The 23,323-nt window shown below is 44.1% G+C and overlaps 1 protein-coding gene across 1 annotated transcript in view; it reads left to right on the top strand.

The window, feature by feature from the left end:
- The first annotated feature begins 797 nt into the window (after nucleotides 1-797).
- The window catches only part of TRIM71 (tripartite motif containing 71), a 54,329-nt gene continuing 31,803 nt past the window's right edge, over nucleotides 798-23,323 (top strand). The window contains exon 1 of the mRNA XM_084508865.1: nucleotides 798-2,076. Within this exon, the coding sequence (XP_084364991.1) occupies nucleotides 1,099-2,076 (978 nt within the window). The 5' untranslated portion in view covers nucleotides 798-1,098. The remainder of the gene's footprint in view (nucleotides 2,077-23,323) is intronic.

The raw sequence follows: 23,323 nt of genomic DNA, 5'->3' as shown, positions 1-23,323 counted from the left end.
CGTGTGCGAGCCCAGCCCAGGGGGGCTGCTCCGAGCAGCCTCCGGATCCTGTCCCCTCGCCGTCCCCGCAGCCTTTTCTTGAATTTTTTTTCCTCCCTCCCTGCCCCATCCATCTCCTCCTCCCCTGGGTCCCGCCGGTGGGGTGGGCACCGAGGCCGCCCTCCATCCCCACCCCCAGTCATGCGGTGGCGGAGCAGGCGTCGGCGGGGGAGGACTGGAGCCGGAGAAGTCTGCCCGGCCGCTGTGTTTCAGTGCCTCTCTCTCTCCTAGAGCTGCTCTGGATTGCAAAAGTGGAGGGGGGAACTGAAACGAAATTTCCCCTTCCCCCCCGCCAAGCACAGGTTTAAAGGAAAAGAGGACAAAACCCAACGCCCCAAGAAGAAAGAGCGAAAGTCGCGCTAAGCCCCGCTGCCCCCAGCCCGGAGGGAGCCGCAGCGGCCAGAGGAGAGCAAAGCAAAAGAGCCAGGACAGAGCAAAGCAAAAGAGCCAGGACAGAGCAAAGCAGAGCTGAGCTGAGCCCGGGCCCCGGCGGCCACGGGGGGGGACCTGGCGCCCGGCGCCCATGCACTTTCCGTCGAGGGAGAAGACGGGTAACCAAAGCGCCTTGTCAAACTGCTGACCCCAGGGGGGGAAATGAGAGGACTGCGTGAGGTATTGACTGCTGCGGGGATCGATACAATTCGGCTAATGCAGCGGGGGATCGGGGGTTAAGTACATGGAAGGGAAGAGAGGATCCATTTGCTGAGGGAGAGCGGGTCGGCTACACCTTGATACCAAAAATACCCCCCCCTTACCCCCCTCCCCATCCCCACGGCGGCGAGGTACGAGGCGAGGATCCAGCAGCTCCCTGCGGACCGCCGGATCGATGACACCCTATTTGCAAACCCGGCCAATCGATCCCACTTGGCAAAACGACTGATCGATGCCAGCGTGCTCGTAAAGCCCTTTGCAAAACTACCTTCGGCACGCCCCCCCACCCACCCCTCGCCTCACTTTTCCTTTTCTTTTATTTCTTTTTTGCGTGTTGAGGGGGAGATCGGCTTTTCTCCGTCCCCCCCCCCCCCGCCTTCAGTTCCACCCGGATCAGGCCCCTCGCAAATGGCTTCGTTCCCGGAGGCCGACTTCCAGATCTGCCCGCTCTGCAAGGAGATGTGCGGCTCGCCGGCTCCCCTCTCCTCCAACTCCTCCACCTCGTCGTCTTCCTCGCAGACCTCCAGCTCCTCCGGGGGGGGTGGAGGAGGAGGAGGAGGAGGTGGCGGCTCCTCGTCCTGCGGGGGGGGCCCTCCGAGGCGGCTGCACGTCCTGCCCTGCCTGCACGCCTTCTGCCGCCAGTGCCTGGAGGCGCAGCGGCACCCCGGCGCGGGGGACGCGCTCAAGCTGCGCTGCCCCATCTGCGACCAGAAGGTGGTGATCTCGGAGCCGTCGGGCATGGACGCGCTGCCCTCCTCCAACTTCCTCCTCAGCAACCTGCTGGACGTCGTGGTGGTGGCGGCGGCCGCCGACGAGCACAAGAACGGCCGCCCCGTCGCCCCCGGCCCCTCCGCCGCCGGCTCGGCCCCCGGGGTGGGCGGCGGCAACAACCGGCACCACGGCCGCCCCCCGCCGCACCGCTCGGCTCCGCCGGGCTCCTCGCCCGCCGCCGCCGCCTCCTCGTCGTCGTCCTCCTCCTCCTCGTCGTCCGCAGCGCCTTCCTCGACGTCCTCGTCCTCCTCCTCGTCGTCGGGGGGCGGCGGCGGCTCCTCCACGGCCGCGCTGCTGCTGCGGCGGCCGCACAGCCGGCAGGGCGAGCCGCGCTGCAGCTCCTGCGACGAGGGCAACGCCGCCAGCTCCCGCTGCCTCGACTGCCAGGAGCACCTGTGCGACAACTGCGTGCGGGCTCACCAGCGGGTCCGCCTCACCAAGGACCACTTCATCGAGCGCTTCGCCGCCGGGCCGCCCCCCTCTGCTGCTGCTGCTGCTGCCGCCGCCGGGCCGGCTGCCCCGCTCGCCCTCAGCCCGCCCTACCCCGCCTCGCCCTACAACATCCTCTCCGTCTTCCCCGACCGGGCCAGCTACTGCCAGCACCACGACGATGAGGTGAGGCCGGGTGTAGGGCTGTGGGGCCCCTCCCGGGGTGCTGAGTGCCGTTAAGGGTCGGTATGGGGCCCCCCCGAGGGGTGCGGTGGGCGAGGAGGGAGGGAGGGAGGGAGGAAGGGAGGGAAGGGTGGGGGAAAATGGCCGCGGAGCCTCCCCGAGCCCCTCGGGGGGGTGGTGGGCACGGAGCAGACCCGAAACCGAGAGGGTGAAGGTTTTTTTTTAACCCTTCGACTCAAAATAAATAAAATACATCTTTTTTCCTTGTGAAGTCGGTAAAATGATTCGTATTTTTGACCCAAAGTTGTCTGCCCCCGTGCATCCCACCTCCGTCTCCCGCCGGTGGCTAACAGAGTTTCTTGTGGGGGGAAAAAAATTTTGCTCTATGTGGTCTCTCTTTTTGCCTGAAAGCTGCCCTCCAAATGATTTCAAGCGCTCTCAAAGAGACCGCTCCTTCTTCAAAATGTGCTGGAAGTGTGTTCAGTCCTCTTGGGATGTGGCTTCTCGCTGTGATAACTCGCAACCTGGTTTTTCTTCTCCAAGTGGGAAATGGTGGCTTGCTGTGTCCCCCCCTTCTGGGGGTCAGGATGGGGGGCTTTGCTCGAATTTTCCAGTTGTCTCAGTGCTAGAAATAGTTTCCTCCCCGTACCGTATCAGCATAAGCTGCTTCAGAGGGAAACACTGGCTGAAGACAGGGTAGTGTGAGAGGTGTAAGAGTTTTCTGTGGGATGCTTGTTTAATAAATGCTCAAAAGCATTTAACGTTATGAAACGTGGTGATGTCCTTAAGGGCAAACTGAAAGCAGAGGCACTTCTACCTCCTCTAACTCTCCTGTGTCTTGAACTTTCTAGAAAGCTCTGGAAGACCTCTTCTTGTTTGTTAAAGCTCCCAGTGACTGAGGAGGGAGAGTAGGAGTTCAGTGGAGAAAGGGGAAAAAACTTAAAATAGCACTGGGGGTCAGAGGGTGTGCTCGAGGGGCAAGGAAACTTTTTTTAGGTTTTGTTTTCAAAACCCATCTTACTGGCCATTGGGCTGTTTTTACAGTTTTTTATGGTATTATAGTATCTTTCTGCTTGTGGATTTCTTGCTATATGTAACAGGGAATGCTGGAGTGAAGGGACACAGGATTCTAAATATGCTAATAATTGTGGTTTACCCTCATTTTGGACTACACCTTTGGGCTAAAAACTTCTCATTGTTGTGTTTGCAGAACCCAAAACTTCTTGTTGGAGTGTGTTAAGTGACGTGCTGGAGCATGAGCTGTGGCTGTATCACAAGTGCGCAGCTCCTAGAGTAGATGTTGAGTAGTCCTTACCACCCAACAAAGAAGTGGCAGGGGCAGGAGCTTCAAGTTATTTTGTAGACTTCTTAAGTATAAACACCAAAGGGAAGACATCCTAGGCTGGCTCCAAATGTACAGCTTAACTAGAAGTGACCTCTAAAGAGGCTTGTTAACTTATTCTATGTAACTTTATTTTCAAAAGTGTGCTTGGAAAAGGGTGTATGCACCAAGATCAGTCTTGGGTGTCCTTGTGTCCTGTAGACCGAGAAATTGTTTTAAAACAAGTGAGTGTTTTCAAGCCTTCAGCTCCTGTTGAGAAGCTTTTATTCTGCAAATTAATGATCTACGGCTGTTCTTGATTGGTGAGTTTTGGTGGTTTCTTAATGTGGGTGTGCCTGATTAGTATTTGCAAGTATTTATTAACTCAAGGGGAAACATTTGGGAGAGACTATGAGAACAGTTTATACTGTAAATCTTTCTCAATTAAAAAAGAAAAACAACACATGGGATGCAAGATGTACAACTTTTGAGAGAGGGTGGCTGCAAAACAGTGAGGGTTATTGCTTGTTTAATTCAAAGAATGCTATTTACAGCCTCATAAAAGGTATGATAAATAGAAAGGCAGCCTTCCAAGAGAGTGCTTAAGTGATGCACTAAACGCATTATTAGACAGCCAAACAAAGTAAAAGCAAACCTAAAATGCAAGGCTGGAATGGTAGCTTGAAATGTTAGTCTGCGCAGTTATAAAATGTGGTTCTACTTGGTATGCAAGTAGAAAAAGCTGGTGACAGAGCAGGATATTCCCTCACAGGCGTGTGTCCTGCAGGTAAGTTCAGGCACAGGCAATCTAATCTGTAAGCTGCTAGAACAGTAGTTCTCAGATGTAGAGTGCTGCTTCCCTAGGATATATCCTCCTCATCCTATTTGAGATAAGTTGCAAAGAGTTTGACCCTGTTCCTGCAGCTTCTCTGGGCCAAAGCAGCTGGCTTCCTTATCTTCTTCCTCTCTTAACGTGATATTCCTCTGTCCTTCCACCATCGGTATATCACTTGTCACCTTTTAGTTCTAGTTTTCAGTGTTTTTTTCCTCCCCTTCCCCTGGGAAGTTCTGTGTAGTTCCAATCCTCCCCCCTTCCCACATCCCCATTTTGAGACCCCCTCAAACAAAAGGGGGGAAACAGCACTGCCGATGGCTGCTTGCTGGGTGTGTTCCAAGTCTCAGAACAAGGCTACCGAAACACGTTTGCTGGATGAAATCAACATAGCTGCTCATCCTTTCAGTGCAGAAAAATGAAGAATTCAGCTCTCACTGATGGTAATTAGTAAGTGACTGCAGACACTCACAGAATATAATTTAACAGCTCAACTTCACTCACAAAAATAACAATAACATATTGTTTGGAGGCAAATATTTGTTTTCCTTAGGGAAAACAAAACTCCAGGCACTGCGTTCAAGGTGGATAGTGCCTGTAAATACTAGAGATACATGAAAGGAAAGTGAACTGTGTTCCTGGGGAAAAAGTAAAGGCCAATCTTTCTGTGTTTGTTAACAGAGCTTCTGCTGATACCTGGTCCAGTTGGGCTAGTTAACACCTGGAACCTCATTGCCTGGTATAAAATGTTTTTGGGACAGCAAGGGGAATACTTAATTTCAGTCAGATATTTCAGAGCATTCTACAAAGGTACCAATACTTCTGTTGCAGCCCTGAAGTTTTCATCTGTGTGACCATGTTTGTACGGATAAAACTGTTGCAGTAATAACTGGATGATGCTGTGATAAAAGCCAGTAGAATAGGACTTTACCATGGAAAAGGTTCTACCGCAATCCATAATTAAATCAAATGAGCTGATTGTTTTTCAGCGTACCTGATTGTCTCATATCTTGGCATGAAAGATCTATTTTTCTTTTTGTAGAATTATCAGAGACTGCAAACCGAACTAGGTGCTTAGAAAATGCTGGAATTGCTGTAGGATGTTTGGCTTGTTGAGATGAAAGAAAGTAACTGGATTCAAATAACTTCACTATTGCAAGGAGTGGAAAACACAGCAAGTATCAAGTTAAATGATGTGGAGTTTCCTTTGTGCCAGTCCTCAGCTGTGCTACGTGGTTTAGTTAGTATCACTTGGTACTTGGTCAAAAGACTACAATAGCAGACTTCTAACACTTTCTAGGGAAAGTGCAGAGTGGATAAACTCAGTCAGCTTAATGGTCTGTGACCCCATAGTTCTCATATTGCTTTACAGGTTCCATCTCTAAAGTGGTTCAGAGACCATAGGCAAAATCCTATAGTACCATGGCTTACCCCTGCTGCAAGAAAGGGTTTCAATTTTTTTCCTTTTTCCTTTTTTTCTTGTATCAATTATGGTTTGATTATGGTCAAGTTCTTCAATGATTTAGATTAATTCACAAACTCTTTAGCAGTTTCTTATTGGGTCAGTGAGTTGAAATGGATTCATGGGGATATCAGTGCCCTTGGGCAAGACTGGCTGAAATCAGACAGCTATTTTGAATCCTAGAGTTGCATATATTCCCTATTTGTCTCTTTAGACAACAAATTGCACTTATTGTTCTGCAGGTTGTAAAAGAAAACTTTGAAAACTTGTGTGTCCCTAGGAGAAGGAATACAAACATCTGCCATCTCAGCTGAAAGTCTGGTACCTTGGCTGAAATTGCTGACTGAATTCATACCTAAGCTGCTCTTATTAGTGTGCTTCTCTGGTTCTACAGCAAGAGCAAGCTGTGTGGTGACATCTCATGGCTCTTCAAAGAAGAGAATCTCATCTCTTCCTCTTCCCACCAGGCTTGGTTGTATGTGCTCAGCAGATGAGTCTGAGCCAGTTTAGCTGATTAATGTGGTAGGAAACTTGTCTTCCTCCTCCTAGCATTACTGCAAATTTTAGTTGCAGAAGAACCTGGTTAAAACCGAAACTTTACAAGGGAAAAGGAGGAAGAGTGTTCCTGGGAAGGAAGCGTAGGTTAGTTATGGTCCCCTTTTGTAATGGTTTGCCACTGCTGCCAACATTGAGCTTTGCTCTATGGCACTCTTTATGTTGTCCACCCTAATGTCTCACCAAAACAGCTGGCATAAGGGGAAATATGCCTGTCCCCTTAGTTCTGTCTTAAAGGCTATTTGTATGAAACTGAGGTACATGATTCAAATGCAGGGTTTTCCTATCTGTTTTTTTTCTGATCACTGGGATTTTTTTTATTTTTATTTTTTTTTACCTCCAAACAAATAATTAAACTCTTAGGAGTACATTCTGGAGGCATCAGTTTTCATATGTACTTCATAGTAGTGCCTCCTATACCTTAGCTTTATAGGACAACTTCTACATGATCTAGAGAAATGTGTATTTCCAGTATATAAATTGTGCACAGACTTCTTTAAATATTGCTGCTTTGTTTATCATATTTGCTGCATCTTTTTGTATATCAAATGCATGTGCAAGTGTCCATTCTAAAGACAGTACTTTGAATTCAAGTTCTGACATTTGTTTTCCTTTTTTTTTGGTTTTTACCTGGTAAAAAGAGCAGAACACTGAGTTATTTTGTTCATACATGGCCCATGGAATGGGGACATAGCTTCTGGATGATGAAGGGCTTTATAAACCTCTAATTTGACATATATCTAGCTTCTTACTTCTGGACAGTGTTCAGATACCTGGTGCTAAGCAGCTCACCTCTTAAATTGCCTTGCTTTCCTCCAGTAAGCGTTTAACTTCTGGCTCTTCCCTGTATGAAAAGGTATTTTCTTCAACTGTTTTATTTTGTAAGAGAATGTAAGTCCGTTCAAGTTAGCAATATCATACTAGATAGAATAAAAATCAGTTAGCAATACCACATGGGACAGAACAAAAACCTACCCTCTACTCCTCTCGTTTGGTACAACTGACATTCAAATACTCACAACATTTAGGGAAAATACAGTGAAGCTTTTCCTGGTGATAATTTGATACCATTATGTTCCTGGCCTAATTAAGCATGACTTCAGATGGTTTCCAGTGAGTTAACTGGAAGAAATATAAATGCCTTATCTGTTTGAGGGACTTCCATGAGCTCTTTTTACTTGGAAAACTTCTTAGAATCCAACAGTATCAGTACAGTAGAAGCTTGCATGCAGAACACAGCATAGACTTATGAAGTTATAATAACGTTATAAAATACGGCTGAATATGTGCATACAGAAAGGCATGAGACTAATCTCCTCTATACTGAGGGGAAAGGAAAGTTCTTGTAATTTCACTTTCACACTTGGAGACATCATGGTTACAGTATCACTTCAAGAGAGGGTCTGTCTGAATTTTGTATCAATTTGGCAAAAAAATCTTGTGTGTTTAGGAGTATCCTTTCAGCTAAATTTTCAGTGTGTAAACATGTGTGCCAGGCCATGCTTCCTTAGAGGAAAACTACATACTTATCCCTTTTAAAGTTAAGAAGGTATCACTCTTCTTTCGGTACTGTCTTGGCCCTGTTAGTTCTCCTGCCATGCTCCCTTCCTTCCTGCAATGCTGTTTGCGTCTTTCCATCAGACAAAAGATCTTGATGTGTTGAGAGCACAGATATTAATTTGCATGAATGATGTGCTGAAAACATAACTGGTGTTACCAAAGATAAGATTTCACAGGCTTATTGTCTTTACCTGTAATCTGCTTTCAATAGAGCAATTAAAAATATAATCTTGGATCATAAATATGTAGTACATAATTCTTAAAAATGCTTTTACCATGTCACTAAACTTGAAAGTGTAGAAATACTGGATGGGAATGGAAATACTGCTTGGTAATGCAAGAACTCTTTAAATTTAATGAATGGACATCCCTGATTCTAAACAGTAAGAGTGGGGTTGTGTTGTACATGAAAGGAGCTGCAGCCAAGTGCATGTACAAATCCATTGACCTACTCTCTAATTTCCATTCCTGTGCTTGTTGAAGGGCTGTGGGGATGGGATGGTATTGTCCTCTTGTCTAATGAATTGTTTGTGTATCCAAATCAACTTTGCAATTCATAGAAATAGAAAAAAGATTAATAAAGAATCAGCGATACTATCTGAATACTAACTGGAGTTCAAAAGCTTCTTTACAGTGCAATATGACATTGGACAATTTTAGCTTTTGTTCTTCTTTCTTTCTTTTTCTTTAAAGAAAAATGGTTTGTAGTTGGTACAGTAGTCCTTTTGCTAAAATTCTGTGTCTAAGCTACTTCTCCCTTTTTCTTTCCTTTTACCAACCTTCAAATAATTTGTCAACTATGGCATCTATAGCTAATCACTTCATTTGTGGATGAAAAATGCTGAACAGTTCTGAATGCTCTAGTTCTTCAGCATGAAAAGGAGTGAAAAACTTGGTACCCACAGATGACGCTTATGAATGTATGTTCTGTGTTGTATTGCTGTGCTACATTTTGGCTATGTGGACAATACAGACACTTTAGAACAATTAATTAATAGTTACATGTTCAGCTGCAGGAAATAAGAGATCCAGCCCTCTGTTTCACTTGTGTATAGCATGCATTTCTAAAATGGTATTTCTAAGATGGTATCTGTTGTGAAAATAGTTTCTTCTAACCAAAGAGAAGTGGAAAAACCTTGTGTTTGAAATAAGCAGCAGATTAATAGTCAAAGGCTGCTGCCTTCCTGTAGCTACCTGAGTAGTTATCTTCCTCCTGTCGGTTACTCTGTGGTATGATCCTCACCAAGCTCACACTATCACCACCAAGGCTGGTCCCAATGCTTTCCAGGACTGCTGAGTAGCAACTGCCAGCCCTTGCAAGGGTCTTGGTGCTCTGGGAGGAAAAACATGTATGGTCTCTGGTGGTAGCTCTGAGCTAGAGGTAATAGCTAAGCTCGTGTTGCATCATCTTCCCTTTAATGTTGGCCTGCGTGCATAGCCAAAATATTTAAAGGTATTTTAAGTTTGCCGAACCTTATCTTTTTCTGTTTTTCTGTTGGTCTTACATGTTCATCCCATGCATTTTGTGGGTAGGCAATGTTGCTATAAACTGCCAATTACTGTAAATACTTCCTTTCCCTGGTTAAGGTGTTGTCAACATACCTAACTACTAAAGGATGTGTTCAGCCGAGTTAAAGGGCTGTGAGGGACTTCTCATTCAGAAATCAAACTGGTGGCATTATCGGATAGCAGTGTTCCAGCTTGTTGCTGTACCTTCCCCTTGTCCTGTGCTGCCCTGGGTTCTGTTTGGACAGCAAGTACCTAAGCATAGAGAGTGGCAGGCATATGCTAGAAGACTAACTTTATACAACTTTTTCTTCAGCTGATCTTGGTGAACAAAAGGCAAACTTATTTAGGGGAAAATGCCAGCTATCAACTTCAAAACACCTCCTTTCTCTTCATTTAATTGCTGCTTATTAATTGTGCCATCCATACTGTCAGTAAAGTGTACAATATTAAATTCCCTGAATGTTTGGTGTAAGCAAAGCTTGAAAGCTGTCTGCTCTGTAGATGCCTTTAAGCTTTGGAACCCAAGCCAGTGTCGCACCAAGGAGTGAGAGGATGCTGCCCTCCTACTGGGAACTAGCTGGCACCAGTCCCTGTCACCTGAGCAGGTAACCATTCCTGATCTTCCCTTACGTTGAGTAATGTCACATCAGGTGATGGGGGATGCAAGATAAAAATCAGGTTGCTTCCAGCGTTTTGCTGTGTCTTTGTCATTTGGAAGTCAACTACAGAACTACCGGGTTCTAAAATGCCTTGGTAAGTGCACAGACATGTGGAGCAGAGTGCATCTCTTCCCTTGAGGAAGAACCTCAGAACAAAAGGACTCCCCTTCCCTTCCCAGGGCCTGCTGGTAAAGGGTTAAGCTCCCCCAGCAGCGCCCCCGCCCCCACCGCTATATATGGTGTGCCCAAAGGCGCTGGGGATTTAATACATTGAAGTCGGAGCGTGAAGGGGGTCTGCAGCCTGCTAGACAAAGTCACTCAGATTTCAGGAATACTTGATCCATACAAGGATGTTACTTGAGAAAGGCACTTCTCGGCGAGAAACGGGTTGCCAAAGGAGCTGCCCCAGTGGGTCAGACACACTACGTGGGCAGCTTGGCAGCCAGGCTTTCTGTGGCTGGCCATAAATAGGAAGGGCAGCCCAAATTCTGGTGAGAACCATCTTTGCAGAGAAGTCATTATTTGCAGGGGTAATAAAAACCCTGCTTCTGCTGCTGACATGTTTGCAAGTTCCAGAAACTGTTGCATGGATAAATTCTTGAGTTATATTGAATCAACTGAGTAAAAGATGAAAGAAATAACAAATAACACTCCCAGTTATTGTAGAAGCAGCTGCAACATGACAAAGGTGTCCCAACATAATGCCTTTGGTGTCAACTTCTGCTACAGGGGTTTAAGTGGATGGGCAAATATTTTTGGAAGAGAAGGGAGGGACTGTTATTTAAAAAAACAAACTCTAAAGCAGAACTAGAGATCTGGCAGTGGTCAGGAGTAGATGAATTTCTCTGGAAGAAATAACCAAACTAACAGACAGCCTTAAAATCGCAGAAAACAAAATAAGAAAACTACTGAAACAGTGAGGTCCCTGTTTTTCCAGTGCTGCTTTTACTAAATAAAATGGCAACTGAGGATGGTTGGGAGGGACTGTAATATACCTTCTTGCTTCCCTTCTTCCTCCCTTTGGAGTATTGTGGAGGTATTGAGGGTTAGGCATGAGGTCAAGGTTAAAGCAGGGGCTGTTGGTGATGTCCAAAAAGGTAACTGTGCTCTTTCTTAAAGTTGAGGTGTCTGCTGCTTTCTACATTCCAGACTGTCTATTTTAACTGACAATACTGTTTCATGGTGGTTTTTCTAGCATCATCTGTTTTCTCAAAGGCTGTGGGTCTCTTACCAAAGCAGAAATAACTGATAACTGAGGTGTATGACCCTAGAGCTCTCTGGTGTGAGGCCTCGCTCCTTTACTTGAGGTATGCTGTATGGCTGTAGGTGAAAGGGCTAATACAGAGGTTGGCAGGCTGCTGTGAAAGGAAACAAGCCTGGAGGGTCTTGAACTGACTCTTTCTGCATATCTGGCATGCTGTTGGAAGGCTACCTGCTCCAAACCTCAGGCCACTCTTAAGGTTTACTTTTGCCAGGGAGAAACTGCATACAGATACTTATGAATTTGATATACTTGCTGGGATAGGTTTTGGAGAACTGTCACTTGTCAAAAAAGCATAATTTATCTTCATGTTGTTGGCTTCCTAGTAAATATGTTATCTACACATCTTGTCAAAAAGTAGTTCAGTAAGCACCTCTGAATTTGAGCTGCTAACTGCAGCAGTTGAGTGAAGCCAGCTGAAGGGATCAGACATGCTCTAGTAAGTTATGTCTTTGTACCAAGGTTGGGAAACCTCTCCTCCATGTGGGTTTGAAGGGAGGGAAGAGCTGCTTGTGGCAGGGGTTGCTGCAGTCTTAAGGTGAAACAAAGTGACTGAATCCTTGGGGTTTGCTTGCAAAGTATGTGTAACTGTGGCTAGGTACCTACTCTTCTCCTTATTTATCTTCTGTCCTTACTTAGGTTGAGGGTAACCAGTCACCACTAAAACACTTAGCAGCTTGAGAATTAAGTGTTGGCATCTTACATCACTGTCATTAAAACAGACTAAATAGATGTGAGGGAGTCAGGGATGGAGTCATTTTGGTGTGAAATATTTTTCAGGGAGTAATTGTAGGTTTTAACTGAGTGTGGTGCTGTTATAATAATTCCTGTACGATCCAAGATGATAAGCCTTCAAAGGAGTGTTAGAGAATCCGCTGGAAGCTGTACAGCACTGAATTAACAGTGCACACATTCATTTTCCCTTTCAAGAGCCCTTGGCATTGACTGGATATAGGTAAGGCGGGCTCGTCTTTGTGAAGACTTGAGTAGTTGTGTTCTCTGGCCACTGGAGCTTCTAGTGGCATACTATATGCTCAGGTCTGGATCAGATCCAAAGGCTGCTCTTCTACCTGGTCACTTCCATGTCTGTTCTTTCATTATGGCTCCTCTGTCTCTGAGCTAGCAAAGTCTGTAATCACAGAGTACTTCAATTACTTATTGGTGTTCCTCATAGCTTGGTCTCCTGGCAATGATGCCAAAAAAAAACAACTTGTGACACTGAGAGCAGAAAGGGGAGAACCTTAATTTTATAAGTACAGGTGTTGCAAAAGTATGCTTTTTTTTTGTCACTAGAATGCAAATTCACCTTGAACCACTGTTTCAGTTAATAGCTTCACTTTTATACCTCAGTTTGTAAATGCTGCACAGTAATTGAATGTCTTGTATTGGCAGAAAGGACCTTATTTTAGTTTAAGAAGTGACTAAGTTGAATAACTTAATAGCTTTGTTTTATTGGTAAAGACAATGAGGATATCTTCATTCAATAAATGCCAACAATTTTGAAGCCTGTTTTTGGTACCAGTGTATGCATTCAGCAAAGAACAGGACTGCTGAGGCATTCAAGCTGATGAAACCACTTGGTGAGTGGACTCTAAGCAAAGTGTGGGAAGAGGAAGCTGCATATTTTTCTGGGGAGGAAAAAATGAATTGGTGTTTAACATGCAGGCAAAGCAAGAAGACCTACACAGAACCAGCCAGTTGCATCACTTGGCACAGGTATCTCCTGTCATCTAAATCTGAACTTCCTGTGCTTCAGCCTCTTTCAGTCTGTATATCCTGTATCTGATCCCTTTACCCATTCATTGGCAAAAAGCAGCAGGGTGAGCTGGCTGAAAACTAGGAGGAAGGAAGCAAATGCCAGGCTGGCTGAACTCACTGGACAACAGAGGTAGGAAAACCCTGCAGCTGTAAATGCAGTATGGAAGCGGGACAAATAAGTACTGAAGTTGTTCCCTGTCTCTTGTCCAAACTTGCTCTTCTTCCCTGGCTCTTCCATAAGTTTAGCCACCCAAACACTGAAATGGAATTAAATAGCTACTATGCTTTGCATGGGTTTTTGTTGAAAGCTGTAACTCGCCTTTTGTTATAAAGTATTCTTGTGATCAAGTATCTCACTATTTGTTAGGTCTGGGCACTGTCTAAGCATGGAAGACATCACTTCTATTGAGTAACATGCTTTTGTTAATTTGTTGATTGTATATTATCAGTATACCTATGTAAATATTTTATATAGTGTTTATGAAGATTTGGCTAGCATAGTAAGGCAGGCTGGCTTTTCTCGAAGAAAAGATAAAATTTGATAGCTAATCAATCTAAGAGTAGTGTATTGAACCAGAGTCCTGTTAGAACCACCCTTCTGTCTTAAGTGTTCAATGCAGATGCTTCAGGAAAAAAATGTGAAGCTGTGAAGTACACAGTTCTAAAGAAAAGAGTTCACAAGGTGTCCTTCTGTTATAACTTATTTGTATCATAAATTAATATTAATTTATTAATGTTAATAATATAATAGATTATGAATTAATATTATTAATAATATTATTAATATTATTAGTATAGTGGTAATATAATATCATTATATTATTATTGCATTAATATCCTAAAATATTTTTGTATCGGTTTTCTGAGCAATAGCAAAAAAAGTCTCAACCTGAAAATACCATACAGCAAATGAAATTTTATCTCTTCTAGAAGACAGCATTTTCATCTGTTTTTACTTTGAAATTTAAATTCCTTTTAATGCCATGTAAGGTGGAAACATAAATGGAAACATTTCTCATAAGCTAGGGGGTAGATTGGAAAGAGGAAGTGTTGTATGTAAAAACAAACACCAAAATAAAGAATGAGTAGAGAGATGCTTCCCAGCTGAGATGACTATGTGCTATCCAAATATGCTATCAGCAGGTGAGAGATTTGCAGAAATGCTGTGCTGTCTTGGAAATTGTTTATTCTTCCAGGTAATCCTTAGCATATGAAAGAGCAGTTACTGCCTTCCTGAAATTCACGTGCATTTGGATATGGCTTTGGCATGAAAGTCTGCCAAACTACTCATTCTAATGAAAATACGCTCTGATTATCAGTCCTGTCACTTCTGACAACTTGGTTTGTTCCTTGCTATGAAGAAAAATCGCCTTCTATGTTGTGGCTTATGATTTTCTTAGGAAAAATGAAGGTATGCGTGTAAAGAAATAGTCGCCACCTGTATTAGTGGATTCTCATTTTAGAAATGTGCTGGCAGTTTTCCAGTTGGCTTCTGTGGCAGAGACTGGGTTTGATAGACAGCTATATAGTTCCTTGCCCTTAAAGAAGGGGAAATATCCAAGGTGACTTCCACAGCTGTAGATCTAGTTACTTGGTTTGGGTGCATGTATTCTAGTGAAGTAGCACGTGCCCCTTGAGCAGTATGATGTGTAAAGATATAAAGTACTACACATGCAATCTAAGAAAGGAAACTCCCATCTTCAGAGACCCCTGTCTGACCCAGGCAAACTGCTGCCAACAGTTCACTAAGAGCAAATGGCTGTTACTGAAAGATACTCTAAATCAGTGAGAGAGTATCATGGTGTGCGGGTTGTTTTTTTCCTATTTCATGTATCTGTTTTTCTCCAAGCAGGGGAGAAGTTCCTGCCAAATGTGTATGGCATAGCTTTTTTATTACGATTAGGTATGTATAAATGCTTTTAGCATGAAAGATCTCTACAAATCAAAGTTTAAACAAATAAAAAAAAAAAATCAAAACCAACCAAACAAATTCTCAAAACACCCAGCTCTCATGTGGTGAAAGATGCCACTTCTTGGAGTAAGCTGACTTGTTTCATGTTTGATCCCATATGGAGTTACGGAGGGAAACCATTCCTTGAGTGCTTTTGTTAAATAAAGCTGTTGCCATGAATTAAGCAACACTGCCCTGGAATGTTTCTGATCATGGTCTTGCAGAGCTTGTGACCTTTGCACTGAACATGTGAACTGAAACTTCATCTTCCAGTGTTCAATAACCATGTTAAAAATTCAGAGGTGAGGCAGTCTTGGGATTTCCTTAGGCTAGCTTAAATGCCGAGTGAAATTTAAGTACTGATTTATACAGTTCCTCTTTCTTTTTGTAACCAAGTCAAAAATGAAAAAGTAAAATCAGATTACTATAAAACATAATTTTGTCATGTTAAAACTACACTGATGGCCTTTTGTAGCTCTAATTTATTGGTACATGGTACAACTTAAAATATCACTGCCATGTCTAGAAGCATCCAGTTACTATAAACCTAGATGTTTGTAGTGATATACTACTGCTGCTACTTGAAACAATTACTCTAATCCGACTAGCCTCTTCAGGCTCTATACCCAGTTCTTGGTTAACTGGTTTGTGGGTGAGAGGAGTAGGAGAAGAGAAGTTTAAGACTCACAGCATTATGTTGCTGGTCTTCCTAACCTACTAGAATACTAACAACAATTAGTATTCTTCTTTCCCAGATAGAAACACTGCCATCTCTTGGCTATTCTTTGTTCTGACCTTTTAAATATATTTTTCTAATTTCTTTCAATGTTTTCTGATATGATTTGAGTAATTGGATGAGGATGACTGTGGAAGGCTTAACATACATGTATACTACAAACCTGAGATTTTGTATGGAAATTCTAATTGCTTTACTTATCTTACCCTGGAATAAAAGGAAAGAGGGAATGTCACCTCTAGCAACTCAACTTTTGGCATACCTGTTATCTCCTTTAAAAACATTAGGTGAGGATGGGCTGTGTTCTTGCTAAACTAGATGACCAAATAATTTTGGCAGTAGTGCTGGCGTCTGAAAGTAATGATGTCTGGCGTAAGGGGATCCGGTCTTTATTCCCTACAAAAGGGATTAACAATATTTTTCAGTGGTGTTCTTTTGACCAGATTCAAATAGTGTTGATCTAATACTAAATTCTGAATTCCTTAGAGTTGGGGAAGGAGGGACGTGTTAGGTTCTAATTGTTTCTTATGGCCAGCTTCATTGGAACCTCTTGAGTGGTTAAGTACGGAACAATTTTAGTATTGTGTATGGTGAGTGGGGTTACGTTAATTGTCTCTTCATTCTTGAAGTTTCCCCAAGTGAGAGGGAAGCAGCACTTCTACCCAAATGCCTTTGCTGTGAGCAGCAGCATCTTTTCCTGTACATGTCCAGCGTTGTGCTGACCCAAGTGTTTGGTTGTGGTGAGCCTTCTTCCTGAAAATATGTAGAAAAGGGTGACTTCAGGCCAGTCAGTCTACCAGATCTGAAACCAGCCTTGAGGAACACCCAACACTGGTTCTTAATCCTGACAAGCCTGTCCAGCTGGGTGCTGGGAAGACTTCATGCGTAATGCTTGCCCAAGTGAGGGAGAAGTGTGACATACCACTTCTGAGGACTCTCTGCTAGCTGTTCTATGCAGAGAGCAGTAATGCCCATGTCCCAATGGGGATAGGCTTGAAGGCTATAATACCAGTTAGTGCAATCCCCACCCCGTGTAGAAAGTCTTAGGGGAATGCAGAAACTTGAGAAAGAGACAAGGTGCTTACAGAACATGAGAGGACAGCAGTGGTGGAGTGGGATTGTCAGGTTGCTAACAACACCCTGACTTCTGTATTAGCAAATGGAATTAATTTCTTGATGTGTAACCTAAACTCTGGGATGGGGAATAGCGGGTATGGGTTTCCAGCATCTGTTCAGAAGTTGCATCTCAATCCCTGTCCCAGAGGTAGTCAGGTCTCCTTCTTATACTCCCACCCCCTTCGAGTGTGGGGCTTGCTGGTGGGAGGTCATGGTGGAGAAGCAGCTTTGCTCTTTTTTAACCCAGTTGCATGCATTTGTCGAAGATGGGATGAGCATAAATCAAATTTCCTGTTCCGTGAATGAACCTTCAAGCCCAACTTCTGGGATGGTGTTGAGGTCTTTTCAGTATTGTAGAGCAGAACCTTAGGAACTGGCCCAAGAGAGAACAAGGATGAGCCTGGCTTTCCTTCCAGTAGGAAAGGAAAGGAAGGGATCTAGGATGACACTCCAAGATGGCTATTATTTCACATCATTAAATTCTTTGTCTTGAGTTAAGCAAAAAGCATGTTACTACAGTACAAACTAGAAAATAAGCAGGAGTTGCTATTTAAAAAATGCTATGGCATAGCAAATCTCTTCACCCCAAGCTGTATGCTTTTTTGCAGATTTTAGAGTAAGCAAATTGAAAAGGGTAAAAGATAACACGTTCTACTAAGCCTTCCCTTATATCTCAACTTTCATTAAGAACTTAGTTGTCTGTCTTCATGAGTCATAAGGTGTAGGAGAGCTCTGAAATTTCATTCTTGGATTTAAATGGTAAGTCATACAAAGGTCCCAATGGTTCCTAAAATATTTGTATTGTGTTCAGTAGCAGAAGTATGTTAAGTTTTGATGGCATAGAGTAAAAGTGCATTATGCAGAGTACTGTTGCCACGTCCTGAATAAAATCTGTTTTTCAGTGTGCATTTACCAGCATGCTTATTGCTGAGTCTGGCACACTGTATAAGCAGGACGGACTGATTTTTGAAATGGAGGATTGGCAAAAATGCATTAAAAACTATTTTTCTGGAAATGATTTTGTACTGAAAAATTCATTAGGATAAAATCTTAACCGGATAATTCTGGTTCGTTTGTGCAAGTAAACAGACCACAGAAACTTCAGAATTGCTTGCAGCTATTCTGGTGGCAAGTCCTCTGAATGGAAGAACAAAAACCTACCTTAAGGTTTCTTTGCAGTGCTCTGGCAAAGCTTAAGAGTTTTTTAACATCTCAAAACACGTTTGACCTCCCCACCCTTAAGCTATTCTGACACTCTTTACCCCACTGCATTTCAACAGGAAAGAAAGATCCTTTTTATAGCCAAATGGCTTCCTCTTCTCTTCTCCCTCTTTTCCCTTCCACCCCCCACCCCAGAGTGCCTTTCTAGTGTTTAGGCTTCAGCTGCTGCCCGGATACTGGCTACATCTGTCTTGTTTAGATGGTCCTAAGGAAAAACAGCACAGAGCATGACCAGAGGGCCAACAACAAGATATGTTTCTTTTCAGATCTGAAAGGAAGCCCTGCACTTGCTTCTGCCTGTTTGCCTAAACTGTTTTTAAATCAATCACAGCTAGGGCTGGTAAATGCCTTCTCTTCCCTCTCTCAAACTCCGAAACGCTTAGATCCTAACGAGTTAAGTATGGTGGTGTTCACAGGCCATTTCCCCTTGTACCACTTCCAATCGGATGAAATAAACCCTTTTTAAGGGCTCTCTTTGAGACAGCCATTGGAAAGCTTGAAAGTGGAGTGGGGTGGGACTGGGAGGTCTGGAAAGCCACAAAATGTTTGCACTTACCAGTAGGCTGGGCTTTTGTATGGGCATTAAAAGGGATGGATTAAAAGGTGATTTGGGGTCCGAACACTGCTTGATGTTTTGTGGGGGTTGTGTTGTAAGAAAGATGGTGGCTGTCAAGAAAATAACTGTAGGGGCTGATGGAGGACAGTGTGGTTCCTTTTTTGGGGGAGTCTTCTGATTTTTGAAGTGGAGGATGAAGGCTGGGACATGACAATCTGTGGCAGTCAAGAATGGTGTTAAATCTTGGGCTGGTGGGTCTGTTTTTTAAAGGTAACCAGCTGGGGTTGGGAAAGGGAAACAATGCATCTCCATGAAATGCATTTATAGTTGAAATGGATTTGTTCTTGTGACAGTATCTTGTAATATAAAATAGGAGGTTTTAGTACAAGCCTCTCAAGCATTTATTTACCTCCCAACTTGCATGTTAGCCTGGCTCTGCTGAGGTGCCAGTTTTTGGTTAGAGGTCACTTGTTAGTGTGTTACTCATGGAGTAAGAACAAATTGCACAGGGTTAGGAGATGCAGCCTAAATGGTTGGTGTGTTACTTGGCTCTTTAAACTTTGCACGAGCCATTGCAAGGGTGAGACTCTTCTGGGTTTCATCTGTAGTAAGTGCTTGAACTTTGGAACCCACTTTCCCTGCTTTTGTGTGGGGAGGCAGAGCAAAATGGATGTTTGCACTGAACTCAGCACGTGCACCGAGCTTCAGATAACAATTTGGCTTTTTAACATCTGTGTGTTTGGCGTGTTGAACCAGCAGTGCAGGGCTGCCTGTGTATTGGCACTCTGGGCATAGGAAAAATAACTCTGTCAGCTCACAGGTGCTTTACCTTTTGTTGCCATGTGCTGCTGAAAAATAGCTTGTGATTCTGTGCTGGTGCGTACCCTAACCTTGCTCTGAGGCTTCTTGCTTTGGTGAACAGACTCTGAAATTTGTGACTAGGTTGTGTTTAAAAAAGGCAGCCTCTCCTAATATATGGTACAGAATAATGTGAACTAGTAGTTCAGGCATATTTTTTTTTAAAAAAAACACTTTTGTAAATGTGGATTAAATAGGGAATTAGGCTGACACACACACGAAAGAATTTAATAACTGAGTCCTTTTGACTTGAAGGGGGTAAATTTCAACTTCATTCACTGATTTAATAAACAAATCTGTGGCCCAACATCTAACTCTCAGCAGACCTGGGTGGCCACACACTGGAATAATAGGCTCTGCCCACCAAACTGGCAGGATTCAGGTGCTGGCACAAACTGCTGTGTATACTACCTGGATTTTTATCGTGACCAAGAAACCTGTGGAGCCCACAGAGTCAAACACGCTTGTAAATAAACTGGAGCTTTGTCCTGACTGCTCTTAAGAGGAGTGGATTTCCCCAGCTGAAACGACCTGTTAATCCCCAGGACCTCCCCAGTTTGAGACTTGTGCGCTATTTTACAATCTGTGGCTTTCCCCTGCAGAAACAGTGGGATGGGGTAGAGAGTGCAGATTAAAATGGTGTATATAAATTAAAATGATTAGCGCTTGCTTTCATTTTCAATTTAGTGATGTTTTGAGTGTCCTGACTTAGCAAAAGGATGCTGTAAGGGCTGGTCTGGCTGCAGGAATCCTGCTCTCCTTGTCCCTTAGCCCTGTGTGCTGCCCTCTTTCCCCTGGTGTGGGGTGGGAGGAGGGGCTCAGCACCCAGGTTGCTGGAGAAGAGGACCCAAAAGGTAAATGTTCCCTGTGCACAGGGGCAGCATGTGCCTGGAGAGAACCCCGCTGGCACTAGTGATAGCCCGTGAGGGGAAGCATGAACACGGACCTGCCATTTGTATTCCTAGCCACCGAAAGCTGATGTTTGGCCTCTGCAGGCTGCCCCCAAAGCCTCCAGCTCCTCAAAATGGAGGCTGTTTGCTGATACAAAGGCAATCAGCAATGCTGCCGGAGGGCGTTCCCTCCCCACCACTTTGCTCCTTCGGGCTGTGGTTCTGCAGTGGCCAGAGCGAAGTGCATGCTGCTGGGAGGAGGGGCAGGGCAGGCTGGCCCCTGGCTCCTAGCTGCCTGTTCACACAACTTGCCTTTGCTCTGGCAGCTTTTTGTACCTTCAGTAGTATTCCCAGTGCTTCCAGCAATCAGTACAACATGCTGTATCAGGGAATGGAGCTGGCTTGTCAGCAACTCTTAGATTCGGGGCAGCTTTCAGCCAGATTGGATCTTCGATGGCATTGCAATATGCTAATGCCTGCAGGAGGGAATTCACTAAGAACTGGGGGGCTGCTCTTTAATAGGAGAGTGTTACCTTGAAACAGTTGTGAAACTTCAGCTGAGTATTTGCAAGCATAAATCTGAGGTCATACTTTCACCATAAAATAGATGAATGTTTTAATAGGTTCATAATCTGAAAGTAAAGCTGACTTCCCTGGCTGTTCCTACATAGCAGCCCTAGGAACGTGCAATGCTGATGAAACTAGACAGAAGAAACTGTGGGACTGGGGTGATTACCAGGGGCTAAGAATCACTCAGGGCTGCGTTGGATCTGCTTGACACCACGAAACCACAGGATGAATAACTATCTCTTAGAGTAAACCTTGAACCACATTCACCTTCATAGCCAAAGCATTGCCTGCGGTGAATTTGCTTGGCCTCTTTTCTTCCACATTAAGCTATGCAGTTAGCACAAGCTCAGTCTTTATCAAGCAGCAGCATTGGTCCAGTGCATGAAGAGAAAAGTGTTACAACTGAAATCTGTACGGGTGGGTTTTCCCCCATTCCTCTATTTACATAGGCTCTCTATAAATACGGTCTTACAATGTAGCTATTAACGCTTGGTTGTTAAGTTGTTGTCCTTTATCTTTTAGATTTGTTGCTTGTGTCTGGCACCACAGCTTTTCACCTGTCTTCTAAGTCAACACTTGCTTTATTTTTTTTTTTTTTTGAAACAGGCTTTAAAGAACAAATGTAACTTTGGACTAAGGGAAGAATATTAATGTACAGTGTAACTGGGGCTTCTGTTCACTGTAAGGGTCTTTTGACCTGCTTTATTAGTGGGGGCATTGTTCTGGTAAGCCATTCCAGGACCCATCCTGCCAGTCTTCTGCACAGGATTAATCATTTCCTCTTGACCTCCTGCTCTCTTTTCCTAACATGTTGCATTGATCAGAATCCTTAACTCGCAAGTTTGCTCCTGTTTTTTAAAAATGGGAGGAAAAGGAGGGGGGGAAGGAATGCAAAGAAATTAGATATAATGTCTGCTGTTAACATTCTTAGTAAGCTTTTTTTCCTTTTTTCTTGACTCCTCCCTTCTTCCCCCAAGAAAAGAAATCCCTTCCTGGTCTGTATTAGCTCCAGATCTCAAGCATCTTGAGTGCCTCTGTTTCACTAGAATTATGTTTTCTGAGCATGCAACTTCCTGCAAGATCAGTTTTGCTTATAGAGGTCACAGTTAAACTTCACCTAGCCGAGGCTATCTGCTGCTGATCTACCAGATTAGAGCACTGTTAATGTTCTCTATCTGCAGTATTTCTACCCTGGGTAAGCCAGCATCAAGAAAATACTGCATGTGACTCTTATGTTTTATTTATGCCAGCAGAGAAGGGTATTAATGAGGTCATATAGGGTACATCTTAACAGAAAATTCCATGTTTGTTTTTGCTGGCATCTGTTAGGCCTTCAACGGAGCTGTTGACTCATACAAAGGTCTGCTGCCAGCCAGTCCCAATTACATCAGGAGCAGGAAGGAATACTTGCTCTGTTCAAAGTGACCAAGGGTCCCTGTCTTCCCCTACTGGTGGCCAAACTGAGCTCCCAGGAGCGGTCCTCTCAAGGCTCAAGATTTCTTGGCTGAGCTAGTTGTTCTGTCCCACTGTCTGAAGCGTTAATGGCAGCTTCATGGAGAGAAGGAGGCTGAAAAAAGCTGGTGTGGTTAAAAACAAAGCTCTTCTTCTCATCAGGCCTCTTTGTGCAGCTATAATGTCCAAGGTACTCTTCTACTCTTCACCCTTGAGGTGAAAGCATCTCAGCTTTTGCTTTTCTCCGAGCAGGAAAGAAGGCAAGGTAGGATTTAACACTTCCTGGAAATAAGTTACTGTGTTTGTGTGAATAGTGATGCCAGCTGGTAAGCTGTTAAGTTCACGGCCCTGATAAGATCGGGGCAGTGCTAGATGCCAGTGCCACTCCCAGGAGCACTTTGTGCTGCCCGGGCTGTGTGGGGATCAGTCTTGGTACTCCAGGTTGGAGTCACTCAGGGGAGTGGCTCTAGAAGACTGAGAAATGTGACAAAGCATATATCTGAAGACTTTGCATTTCTGAATGTTGGAAATGAGAGTGCCAGGAGTGGATCATGAGCTGGGAAGTAACTCAGTGTGGTTCTAATAAAAACAGACTGTAAACTCTGTCTCTAGTGAAACTGTTACTCCCATGGAGCAAGAGAGGTCAGTGTGACTAGAAAGCCCGTCCACTAAGCCCATGGAGTCTGCTGAGGCTGAGACAATAGCCCTGTGTTCCTGAAACTGTGGGGGTTATTAGCTTTTATTAACCATTTGTTTTGGAGGAATCTCTGAATTCCACTTTGGTTCCTGCCCTGAGGTAGGGTTATGGATTGTCCTTCCAGTAAAAAAAAAAAAAGCAACAAAACCCAAAAAACTGTCTTCTCACTTCAAATAAGCAGCAAATCTGGACCAAGCAAGAAGACCACGTTACAAAACCAAATTTTTTGTTGCTTTGTGTGCATTCACAAAGGAATTAGAGGTAAGAGGTCCTTTCATAAAAGCAC

Source organism: Aythya ferina, assembly GCF_964211825.1.
Source record: "Aythya ferina genome assembly, chromosome: 2".
Classification (NCBI taxonomy): domain Eukaryota; kingdom Metazoa; phylum Chordata; class Aves; order Anseriformes; family Anatidae; genus Aythya; species Aythya ferina.
This window is presented reverse-complemented; position numbering and strand designations above follow the sequence as displayed.